Raw genomic sequence first — 12,604 nt, forward strand, 5'->3', positions numbered from 1 at the left:
TCTTAGCTTTTTAACTGAATGATCTGCATTTCGAAATCTTCAACACCCATCCACTGAAATACAGACAAATCCAAGCTGCTTTCATTGAACTTTTCAGGTTTAATTAGAAAAGAGAGCATTGGGCCAAATCGCTGGAAATCTTGAAATCTGTCAGAAAATTCTGATTCCAGTTTTTGCATGTACATTCTAATCTCAGCGTCAAATGAAGTGCGCTGTTCCACCTGGCATGACAGCGATGTAAGCAGCAAATCCGGACTTTAAAATATCCCAGCACAGTGGCACTGGAACAATTTTTAAGGTGGGGGTGCTGAGCTGCGACCCCTCTTGCCCCTGTCTGCACCCCTCATTGCCCCAGACTGGGGCCAGTGGGCCACAGCTGGGAGTGTCTGCAGAGCCCCGGGCTAGTGGCCAGGACCCCAGGTTGGCAGCAGAGCCCCCTGGACTGGTGGCCGGGACCCAGGGCTGGCAGTGGGCTGAGCGGGGCTGGCAGATGGAACCCCAGCTTGCAGGGGTCCAGCGGCCAGTACCCCAGGCCAGCAGTGGAGCCCCTGGGACTGGTGTGCAGGACCCGGGCAGTGTGAGTCCCACTGAAAATCAGCTCGGCACGCGTGCCATAGGTTGCCTACCCCTGCTCCATACAGTATACAGCAAACTCGCTGCTGCGCAGAGGAGAATCTATCTGGCAATTGAGCTATACCTGTTACCAGTTCAGTTCCCTTGGAGAATGTTATTAGTGCTTTAAGGTGAAAAGGGGAAAGGGGAGGGGGGAAGCAGCAGCAGGGTGAGGAGGTGAGCAGCGAGACAGCTGCACAGCAAGTGGTGGTGGGGGTCTTGTGGCGGGCGGGGAAAGGGTCTGGCAGGGGATGAGGAGGAGAGCGGCACGCGGGCAGGGGAGGTGGTGAGCAGAACGGGGGAACTTGGGGCAGTGAGGAGGTGAGTGGTGGGTCAGCAATGGGTGGGGGCTAGGGAAAGGAGGCTGTACTGTCCCACCTCCGCTCCAGCCATAGGAACTTTGATACCCATGGGAAGATTTCTCATAGCAAATTGGAGAACGGCTACAAACAAGACAACTTCAGTGCTGTGTGAAGATCAAGGAATTGAGGCAGACATACCAGAAGGCAAGGGAGTCAAACCATCACTCTGGTGCTCCACCAAAGACCTGCCACACTATAAGGAGCTGGACGCCGTACTCGATGGCAACCCCACCTCCATCGCCAAGAGCCCTGTGGATACTTTGGAGGGCTGGAGACAGCGGTCAGCAGACTCAACCCTAAGGATGAAGTGGTGGATGAGGAAGTGGAGTTGGAGGATGAGATGGGACAGGTGAGAGGGTCATCCAGTATCATGGCAAGCCAGGACCTCTTCTCAACCCCAAAGGGTTCAAGCCAGTCCCAGCACTCCGGCTCTGGTGCACATGATGCAGGAGAGGGAAGCTCTGGTTGGTCCTCATTTTGATTTGATGCTGCCTGGCTACGTGAGGTAGAGCCTTTGTTTCATTATATGCTAGAAGTGGGTTAAGGATAGAAATGTACAAGACTAGCAGTTTTTGAATCTGCTTCCCATTCCCCTATGCAGCGGGGGCTCTGTGGAAAAATACTGTTTCAAAGACTCCCTGATTTGAATAGTCCCCTGTTGTGCCCCTCTAATAGCTGTGGTATCTGGGTCCACCTCCATCCTCTACCCCTGGGGAAACGTCTTCCTCTTAGCTTCACAAATATTATGCAGAGCACAACATGCTGCTATGACCATGAGAATATTTTCCTCATTGAGGTCTGACCTGCCATAAAGGCAGCGCCAGTGCAGTTTTAATCTACCAAATGCACATTCAATGGTCATTCTGCACCTGCTCAGCCTATTGTTGAAGCGCTCCTTGCTGCTGTCCAGGTTTCCTGTGTAAGGTTTCATGCGCCATGGGAATAAGGAGTATGCTTACTATAGGGATTTCAACATCCCTCATTGGAATTTTCTTGTCTCAAAAGAAAGTCCCTGCTTGCAGCTTTCTGTACAGGCCAGTGTTCTTGAAGATGCATGGATCATGCACTTTTCCTGACCACCTTGCATTGATATCAGTGAAACGACCCCAGTAATTCACAAGCACCTGCAATACCATAGAGAAGTACCCTTTTTTATTGATGTACTCTCTCGCAAGACAGCCCAGGGCCAAAATTGGGGTATGCATGCCACCAATCACTCCACCAGTTAGGGAATCCCATTGCTGCAAAGCCATTCACTATTTCATGCATATTTCCCAGTATCACAGTTCTTGGTAGCAGGATGTGATTAATGGTCCTGCAAATCTCAGTGAACACAACCCGCATGGTGGACTTCTTAACTGCAAACTGATTTGCGACTGACCAGTAGCAGTCTGGAGTTGCCAGCTTTCACACAGCAATTGCCACACGCTTCTCCACCAAGAGAGCAGCTCTCATTGCGGTGTCCTTGTGCCATAGGGCAGGGGAGAGCTCCACACACAGTTCCAGGAAAATGGCTTTCTGCATCCGAAAGTTTTGCAGCCACTGGTCATCATCCAATACCTGCATAATGATGCGATCCCACCACTTGGTGCTTGCTTCCCAAGCCCAATAGCGATGGTCCAGCACGTGCAGCTACTCTGTGAATGCCAAAAGTAATCTGGAATGGTTTCTTTCCATGGCACCCAGCAGGGCAGGTAGCACGGATTCCTGTTCAGATTTGCAGCTCATAAAATACTGCATGATCAGCCACCTTGTGTTTATAACACTTATGACAAGACTAGAGAGCAGCGCTGGATCCATGATTTCAGGTGGAGATGGTGGGCGCATAGTTTACAGCGGCTGTTGAAAAATGGCGTGAAACATAGTCGGACACCCATGGAATGATGAAACAGAAAAAACTTCATGATGGGACAGGGAGCCTGCAACCATGATGCACTCTGATCTATTTCCCCATTCCCACAACTCCTAGCAGCAGAAGGTGGCAAGTTGCAGAGTGGGCTAGCTACCCATGGTGCACTGCTCTCTCTGTCAATGCTAGAGAACTAACCGTGGATGCACTCCGCTGATGCAGGGAGCATTATGTAAACATGTGCAAGCGATGTTGTTATTGCAGTTTATGATTGTCGGTGACACTTGCGTTGATTTAACTCTGTACTGTAGATATAGCCCTAGACAACCTAATTCCTAACACCAGCTACACATTTTTCTATGACAACTAAAACAGATCACCCCAAAAGACTGTTAGTTTTCTCTCTAACTGTATATTCTGTTAAAATAACTTTTATTCTACTATTTTTTTCATAAGATGACTTGTGTTTTGATCTTTAAAAATATTTAACCAAGTAATACATCCTAATCAGATGAGCTGACATTAGCATCAACACCGAAATGCAACTGGCTGAGGATAAAAAAAAATGCTACTCACAAAAACATTTGCCCATCTGATCTTTTGTATCCCATCAGTCTTCTTCCCGTGCTATCTAGGTAGTGATGTTTACCAAACTAGTTTTGAGTTTATCTCCCAGAAAAGACTCACTTTATCAGAAAAAAAATACATAACGTTTTTTATAGTTCTATTTTCAAAAATCTTTGGAATATTTTAAAATAGCATAATTAAAATAAAAGATCCATCAGCAACAAATATATATAAAACAATGTACAAAAATACAAATTTTGTTTTGTAGAAAAGCATTATATACAGGTACAATACGTATAAGTGCTAAGTCCTCAGTCTCAGCTACAGTATATGAAAATGCATTTTCTGCACTACGACTGGACAGTGAGGCCTTTATCCAGCTGAGGAAATTCTTCTACTTCAGCATGAAACATCAGTTCTGGAAGAGAAAGAAAACCAGTATTTTTTAAATGCTTTAGTGAAAAACCATATAAATTATTGCTGAATATTTTCTCCTGCTTTTCTTCTAAATAATAATAAATAAATTTCTTCTAAATATAATAATAATAAAGAAAACCAGTATTTTTTAAATGCTTTAGTGAAAAACCATATAAATTATTGCTGAATATTTTCTCCTGCTTTTCTTCTAAATAATAATAAATAATTTCTTCTAAATAATAATACCAACACCTTGATAATGGCAAGCGACATCCCTGTCCCCACCAAGCTGCCATTGTACTAAAAGCCTTAGTACGATGAGGAATGTTCAATGCCAGCAAACCCCCACACAGCAGCATCCTCCATTTGGACTAGTGACATTATCAAAAATAGAAACAGCAAAATAAACTAACCAGACAAGTCAACATTAGAAAGTTTTTAAAATTACACTACGATCAGAAAGCAGAATTCAATTTAGAATATTATCAATTTTTATCTAGCTGGCAGCACATTTAGCTGAGGAAAAATATACTTCAGCATATAGCTGGATCCACTACATTTGCTGATGACCTCCATATGCTGTTTCAGATGGCGATTTTTTTTTACTCAATGAAGTATGAGTTTGTTAGACTGTTTTTGAATAGTTTTGAGTTTCCTTCAGTCTGTTTAAGATAGTCCTGAGATGAACCTTCTCAGAATTTCTCTCTCAAAACTTTTAAGGCACTGTCCTCTAGTCAGTGATTAGCGCCCGGAAACACGGAGTTCTGGGCCAGACCATGCCATCGGCTCACCTTGGGAAAGTCAATTTCACCTCTTTGTATCTCAGCTTCCCCATTTCTAAGGCACTTTTCAATAATACTATTATATATTGCTTGCAGTCCAAAGATTTAAAAATCCAGCTGGATTTTTGAATTTCAACTCACCTCCCAACACGTATGAATGACACCAGGAAAGGGAGTAGGGGACAGCAGGGAACTGAGATATAAAAAGTTGTTAAATGTTGTAAAGCAGCTTGAAGAAATATTTTAAAGCTCCATAAATCTACAAAATACTATCAAAGGGGATTTTTTTGGTGACATCAGTTGACATGTGATTGAAACCCAAGCAACCTACATATTCACTGTAGGTTCACTGGACTGGCTAAGCTGTGCTCTGTACAAGTCTGGGAGGAGTGGCAAAGGTAGCATTAAGCAACCTTTTAGTTCCTGATCCTGGCACCAAAGGGCACTAGCCCTATTCCGAGATAACAGAGCAACATCCAGGCTCTGCACCAAACAGACAAGGGGACTATGCACTGTCCCTGAGCTCTGGAGGACCCAGTACATTCAAAGCCTGCAAAATTTGAACTGAATAAGTAATTCAATCATCACATAATAAATGACGCACTATTGCTGTGTGAGGGAGATTAATGGGCCTGTATCACTGGACAGGGGGAGTTTGACGGTGTAGGAAGGTCTAGGTAAGGACTACTCCTGCTTTTCTGGTCTGTTAAAAAGAATTTGCTGCCCAAGCAGTATTGTACATACATTCAACAAACGTCATTCATGAAATGTGCACTTTAAAACATAATATATAGTCTTCTAATATATAAGCAGAGTACATAATTTTCAAATGGTTTGAACTTTTTTAAAATCAAAGTCATGCTTCCCTCCTTCCCTCCCTCATATTTCAAAAGTCATCTTATTTTGCTTTAGCCAGGACAAATTACTGGTTAGGTTTCCTTGTTTGTTTAACACACACAGGGGGAAAAATTCCATCCTACAGCATTCAAAAATGACAGTATTATTTCCTCAAATTTAAAAAAAAATAATCAGAAGAGAACAACAAAGGACAATTTCATTCCAAGAAGTGAATTCTTTGGAAAGTTCTGAGTATTCAGAGGGAGAGAGAGAGAGAGGAGGAGAAAAAAGGATTATAATAGAAATATTTTATCCTTAACTATAGCACTGATACATTTCTAAGGACCAGTTTTGAACACAGAACAGAGTAGATCTGGGAGGACCAAAGGAACATAGCAGTCTCCAACTTTCCTCTAGGCTTAATGTTCCATACCTTCACTGTGATCTAGCTCTGGTCGGTAAGATAAGAAGAGCCACGATAGCCCAACTAGAAGGGCCACCACCAGATTCACCACAATCCATGGCTGAAGAATCTGTTCCTCTGCACCTGCAGTCCTGAGAAAAGCATTAGATACTTATTAGGGGGAAGATAGTGAGGCTTATCCTGGTGTGTATATATTATTATTTTAACAACTTCTACCATGTAGCACTCTGGCAGCTAGATGCTTCAACTGGAGAAATTAAAAACACCAAACAAAAACAAAATCAAATACAGAACAACAAATGTTTCTCACCTCATGCTCTAAAGCAGGGGTAGCCAACCTGAGCCTGAGAAGGAGCCAGAATTTACCAATGTATAAAAAGAGCCACAGTAATATGTCAGCTGCCCCCATCCATCAGCTCCCTTGCCCCTGCTCCCAGCACCTCCCACCCACCAGCAGCCCTCCCCACACCTCCCTGATCAGCTGTTTCATGGCATGCAGGAGGGAAGAGGGCATGGCAGGCTCAGGAGACGGGGTGGGAAGGGGTGGACTGGGGGCTGGGCCTGTGGCAGAGCGAGGGGTTGAGCAATGAGCACCCCCCAGCACACTGGAAAGTTGGCACCTGTAGCTCCAGCCCCGGAGTCGGTGCCTATACAAGGAGCCACATATTAACTTCTGAAGAGCCGCATGTGGCTCTGGAGCCATAGGTTGGCCACCCCTGCTCTAAAGGTTTTGGGATCTGACGGGCTGTAGAGGAGAGTGAATACCAAAGGCTATGATGCAACTGAGAAGCCCCACTACTTAGCATGGAGTGAGTGTTCAAGTTAGATTTCGTCACTAACCCACTTCCCTAGCTGGGAGACAGAAAATAAAGGAGCAGGATTAAATGGTCAATTGTCATCCTGGCAAAAGGTTAACAACAGGGGGCCTCAAGGTTCCATATTAGACCCAGTGTTGTTTAACATATTTATTAATGATCTGGAAAGGGGAATGAGTAGTGAGGTAGTAAAATTTGCAGAGGAGACAAACTTTTAATTATGACTGTGACAGAGTGGGATATGTCTATATCAAATTACCAATTCTGTTTTTACTTTGTGTTGAACACTTGTCTGAACTTCCCTAAGGGCTGCATTCCAGACAGCTGTCCTGCCTAGAAAGGAGTATGACACCTTGTTGAAGGACTGTCTCTGAGAGCCATGAAGACTACAGACTAGGAACATCAAATTTGATTCTGTCTCAACTACTGGCCCACCCTCCAAGAAGCGATGGTCTTTCTACACAAAGGCCGATAATTCTGCAGTAGCCTCTTGTTTAGTGTCTTTTTATGGCACTTTTCCCTAATTTGTTAGAGAGAATAGATAATCTCCTCCAAAAAAGACACTGGCACTCCACAGATTGATGTGCTCCAGGAAAGAAAATGTGCCACCTCTGTGATGTGCCATTTCACAGTTTGGTCACTTTCAAAACAGGGGCCTGAGGACAAAGCCAATGAAGGTGTATAAAGGATACATTTAACCATTAGACACAGTGAGCCCTATCCTGTGAGTTGCTAAACACCCTCAATTCTCAAAGTCATCAAGGGCTCAGTTTAAGGTCTCAAATGCAAAAATATTAGGACAGGTTTAGTTTTGGGAATCTTTTATAACACTTTTAGATGTGTACTACATGACATCACTAAACCAATGTTAATTAAACATTCTTACATGGTCTGTGTCATAGAAGGGGCAAGAAAATGTTAAAAAATAATGCTATTTAGATTTCCTACCAGAGGCTCCCATTCTCCGAAGGTGGTGTATAGAGGTTGATTCTGTCACTTGTCATCTGCTGGCTCAGAGACAAGATGAGAGCAACAAAGTATACTGGGATAAATGGAAAGAAATGTGCAGCTTTCACTAATTTTACATAAAACACTATCTAGTCACAAAATAATGATTTTTAATAATGCTCTCTCCCTCTCCCTCTCCCTCCACCCCACTGTCTCCAAAATCATAGAATGTGCTGCTCACTTCCACTGCCCAGTCTTCTTCTCCAGCACGCTCCTTAATCTCTCAAATCTGCTTTCTGCCCCCTGCATTCTACCATCCTGACCAAGGCCACTAACCACCTGCTGGCTAAGTCAAAGGGATATGTCATTATTCTTGTTCTACTTCGTACATGTGCTGCATTCAAAATGGAAAAAAATACATTACAAGGCGTAAGGAAGAGAAAAAGGATTCAGAAGAACTACAAATCCTACCATTCATTCCAAACTTTTACTTTTAAATAGTTAGTGAAACATTCAGCTCTTTGACCCTCCATTTTTATCTAACAGACTGAAGTGATAATATTTAATACAGTAATGTAAATTTTTTTAAAGTAGGGAACAATTAGGGATGAAATTTCCATTAACAGTACTGTAGATTGCATGTTTAAATTCAGCACTGAAAATGTATGCCAAGATGCATAAAGGCTGTAATTTTCTGCTACTGAATGTTATGGTCTGCTGTATACTCACAGAAAGAGGCTATGGCTGCTGGATCCAGGGTCAGGAAGCCTCGCACTGCTACTGATGCTTTAGCCAAGTCAACCCTGGACAGATATATTATATAAATATAAAGAAATGAAATCATTTACTTATAATAAAATTTCTTCAGGATGGCTCTGTGTATCTACACTTACGGGTACTGAGCCACCTCGTGGTAGAAAGTTCTTCCAGCAGTGTAAGAAGCATTCTCATGCCCTGCCTCCTGCCTCTCCTCTCAGTTACTGACATTCTGAAGACAAGGCTGTATAGGGGTAAGGTGCCCTCATCACTTCAGTTCCTTCTACCACAAAGCCGGAGAAACCAAACAAACAAGGACTCTGACAGAGAGAAAGTTAGGTGGGAAGAGTGAATATGCAGAGCGATCTCAAAGAACCTTGGTTACAAGGAAGTAACCTTAAGTTCTTCTTTGCGTGGTTCTGCATATTCCCTCTTAAGGGATAGAGCGATAGGCAGTGCTGAAAACTGACCTGGAGGTGGAACAGAGTCCTAATTGAATAGACTAGCACCGCTTTACCAAATCCAGTGCCTACCCTAGAGGCCATGTCCAAGGCATAATGTTTACTGGAAGTCCAGGCAGCAGCTCTGCAAATTTCAGCAACTGGCACCTCCCTAAGACAAGCGAAGGAAGAAGCCACAATGATAGAATCAAAGCAGGTATAGGAACTTTTGCTAGTGTGTAACATTCAGCAATACATCGTTAATCCATAGAGATACAGTCTGGAAAGAAACCATATAACCCTTTCAATTTTTAGCATAAGACACAAACAATCTTGATAATTTACAAAACCTCTTAGTTCTATCTATATAATAAGCAAGGGTCCTTCTGGCATCCTCTTTATTAGAGCAAGGCCTCAGGGGAAAACAGCAAATTAATTGTCTGCTTGATGTGAAAATCAGATACCACCTTAAGTAAAAGCCTGGGATCAGGTCAGAGAACTCCTCTGTTTATGAAAAGAAGTGAAAGTTGGATCAGCCAAAATGGTATTCAATTCACTCACTCTGAAGGGGATAATGAAAGTCATCTTGATAGATCAAATAATACAGAGAACATTCAGCAAAGGGTTCAAAGGGCAATTTTACCAGCATGGGCAATACCAAATTTAGATCCCAAGAAGGGACAGGATCTCTAACCAGGGTGTGTGTGTGTGTATTATGCATCTGATAAACCTTTTGACTAAACACGGAACTGTTGTGGTTTAAATGCAAGACAAACAAAGCTTTTAGCAAGCAAGCAGGCTGGTCTGCCGTGTTGGCTTTTTACCCTTTTTTTAATTTTTTTTTTATTTATGCGCATTACATACTTTAACAGCAAAAGGAAACAGCAAAAGGAATAATATGACTTTGATTAATATTTTTATTTACCAGCTTTTATTTACTACATTTTTTGCTCTTGGGCCTTGAGCCCAGTCTGGGGAGGCTTCCCACGGTTCATGTCCTTTGGGCAACTTCCCATGGTTCATGTCCTTGGAAGGAGCAGTGTGTGCACTGCTCCTACACAACACTCAGGGTGTGCCCTGAATGTATCCTAGTGCATGAACCCTGCATGAACCCTTCACGGAACAAACAGTGATCTTTCATCAACTATATGATATGCTGAGATGGCTGCCAAATAAACTTTTAATGATGAATCAGTTAACACTTAAGACTTCAAGTATATTAATTATTCCAGAACACAAGGAATGGAAGCAGATACAGGGGAATCAGGTTTTCCCTTCATCCATGCTTGAAATCTGATCCAATTTAAACTAACAGCTTCTAGTGGACTGTTTTCTAGAGTTAACTAGTATGTCCTGTACAAGCAAAGAAAAGCAGGAGCAGATCGAGTCAATGTCCAATCACCCACAGCATCTGGTGAAGAGACTGTAGGTCTGGGCAAAAGATCTTTCCCTCCTGCTGAGACAGCAGGTCTGGAGACAGAGGAAGACACAAAGACTTTGCAGTACAGTTGCAGGAGATTGGTAAATTACTGTTGATGTGGCCAACCCAAGGAAAAGAAAAGGAGGACTTGTGGCACCTTAGAAACCAACAAATTTATTTGAGCATAAGCTTTCATGAGCTTCAGCTATAGCTCACGAAAGCTTATGTTTAAATAAATTTGTTAGTCTCTAAGGTGCCACTAGTACTCCTTTTCTTTTTGCGAATACAGACTAACACGGCTGCTACTCTGAAACCAGGGAAAAGAGAATCATTTGGGAGAAGCATACATTAGAGTCTTTCCCCAGTGGAGAAGGAAAGCATTTGACAGGGATAGATTGTCTCTGCCCGCTCTGGAATAGAAGAGGCAACACTTTTTGTTGGACCTCATTGCAAACTCGTCCACATCTGGGTGATCCCAGCTGAAGAACATGATCTGAACCGACTGATACTTTAAGGACCATTCATGCACTGTCTCTGCTAAGTCGATCTGTAACTACATTATTTTACCTTGCCAGATGCAAGGCCACAGGACAGACATCGGGAAGGATACCCCAATACCATAGATTTACAGTCTCTGCACACAAGAGCAGAATGAACACCCCATGCTTGTTGATGTTCCACATTGCCAACATACTGTCTGTCACCACCTGCACCACCCTCCCTTATAGGTGAAGAAGGAATGACTTCAGGGCCAAACAGTTCTCAATTCCAACATACTGATGTGCAGGGTGTCTCCTGATAAGAGGAATGCCCTTGAACTGTCAGCTGATTAAGATGAACCCCCCGCAACCCTTGCTTGAAGCATCCAACTTGACTATCAGAGATGGATCTAGGAGACTGAACTATATACCTCTGAACAATTGCTCTCACTGACCACCATTTCAGGGAGGCTATAATGTTCTGAGGTATGATGATCAACATATGGAGGCTGTCCCAACTTGCTCTGCAGACCCAAGACATTCAATGCTGCATAGGTCTCATACTCAGATAAGCAAAAGGAGTCACATAAGTAGTGGCTGCCGTAAGGCCCAAAAAGAATTTTATTCTTTGAGCAACACACCACTGAAATCTTTCATCTGGTAGAAAACCCCTCCCTTCCACAGGGTCTGGTAATACAGCCTATAAAGGGAATCTTTTCAGTAGGACAGAGAATTGACTTTGGGTGGTTGAGAAGAAGTCCAACATCTGAAAAGAGATTAGTTGTAAAAACAATATGGCTTAACAGGTCCTTGCATACAGCAGCTCCAGTAGCCAATCATCCAAATAAGGGTAAATAAAAATACCCTCATTCCTCAGATGAGCCTCTACCACAGGGTGGCATCTTTTAAAAATTCTGGGCACTGTGGAGAGGCCAAAAGAAAACACCTTGTACTAAAAATGGCATCTGGCCACCATGAAACAGAGGTACTTACAATGCATGACAAATTGATATAGGGAAAAAATGAGTCATTTAAATCAAGAGTTGTGAACCAATCCATGACTGAAAGCGAAGGGATGTCAACATAGGGAACTGGAACTTCCAAATGTGCTTGTTCAAGTCACTCCAGTCTCATATCGGATGAAATACCCCCCCCCCCATCCTTCTTCCACACCACAAAGTAATGGGAATAATAGCCATGACTCTCGCCCTCTCCAGTATTCGGGGACCTCCACAACTGGTCCCACCCAAAGTAATTTTTCTATTTCTGCAAGAATACCACCCTTGTGAGAGAGGTCCCTGAAGAGTGATGGGTATGGGGGTAATGGAGGATGATGATCAATCTTTTGAATTGTATGACACAGGCCCTTTCCATAATCTCTAAAACCCATTCATTCAACATAATTTGTCTTCATGTGTTAATAAAGTGAGCTAGCCTCTTTCCAAAGAAGGGGGCTGATTGGTCCTGACTGGCTGATTCTTGATTTCAATCATCCTGTCAAAATTAAGGCTTGTTGTTTCATGATGAAGGTGCTGATGAGGAAGTGGATTGTTCAGATTTAGACCTCGGGCTGAAAAAGGCCTCTTATTATGCTGGCTCTGGAATGCTGCAGACTGCTGATATTTTTCATGTCTCTGACCTAACAAAAGTAAAACCACGAAGACTTGGTAGAGCTGTCTCTGGTATAGGAAAGAAGGAGTAGAGGGTCTACTCCTAGCATGGGAAATCATACCCAAAGAGCAGGCAGTCAATCTCATGTTCTTTAGTTTTTCTGACTGCAGGAGGTGATCCAGAGGGTGATACAAGGAGAGGCACAAGTCTCTGCATTTTTAATCTATCTTCCTCCTGGAAAGGATCCAGGTCTAGATCTGAAACAGAATGCACCATGGATAACAG

At 43.1% G+C, this 12,604-nt stretch overlaps 1 protein-coding gene across 1 annotated transcript in view; it reads right to left on the reverse strand.

The window, feature by feature from the left end:
- Positions 1-3,424: 3,424 nt before the first annotated feature.
- Positions 3,425-12,604, reverse strand: part of TMEM237 (transmembrane protein 237) — a 31,448-nt gene continuing 22,268 nt past the window's right edge. The window contains exons 10-13 of the mRNA XM_077829829.1: positions 8,343-8,416; positions 7,614-7,707; positions 5,860-5,981; positions 3,425-3,808 (exon numbers count right to left, since the gene is read on the reverse strand). Of these exons, the coding sequence (XP_077685955.1) occupies positions 3,741-3,808; positions 5,860-5,981; positions 7,614-7,707; positions 8,343-8,416 (358 nt within the window). The 3' untranslated portion in view covers positions 3,425-3,740. The remainder of the gene's footprint in view (positions 3,809-5,859; positions 5,982-7,613; positions 7,708-8,342; positions 8,417-12,604) is intronic.

This window comes from Eretmochelys imbricata, chromosome 11 (assembly GCF_965152235.1).
Source record: "Eretmochelys imbricata isolate rEreImb1 chromosome 11, rEreImb1.hap1, whole genome shotgun sequence".
NCBI classification, from domain to species: domain Eukaryota; kingdom Metazoa; phylum Chordata; order Testudines; family Cheloniidae; genus Eretmochelys; species Eretmochelys imbricata.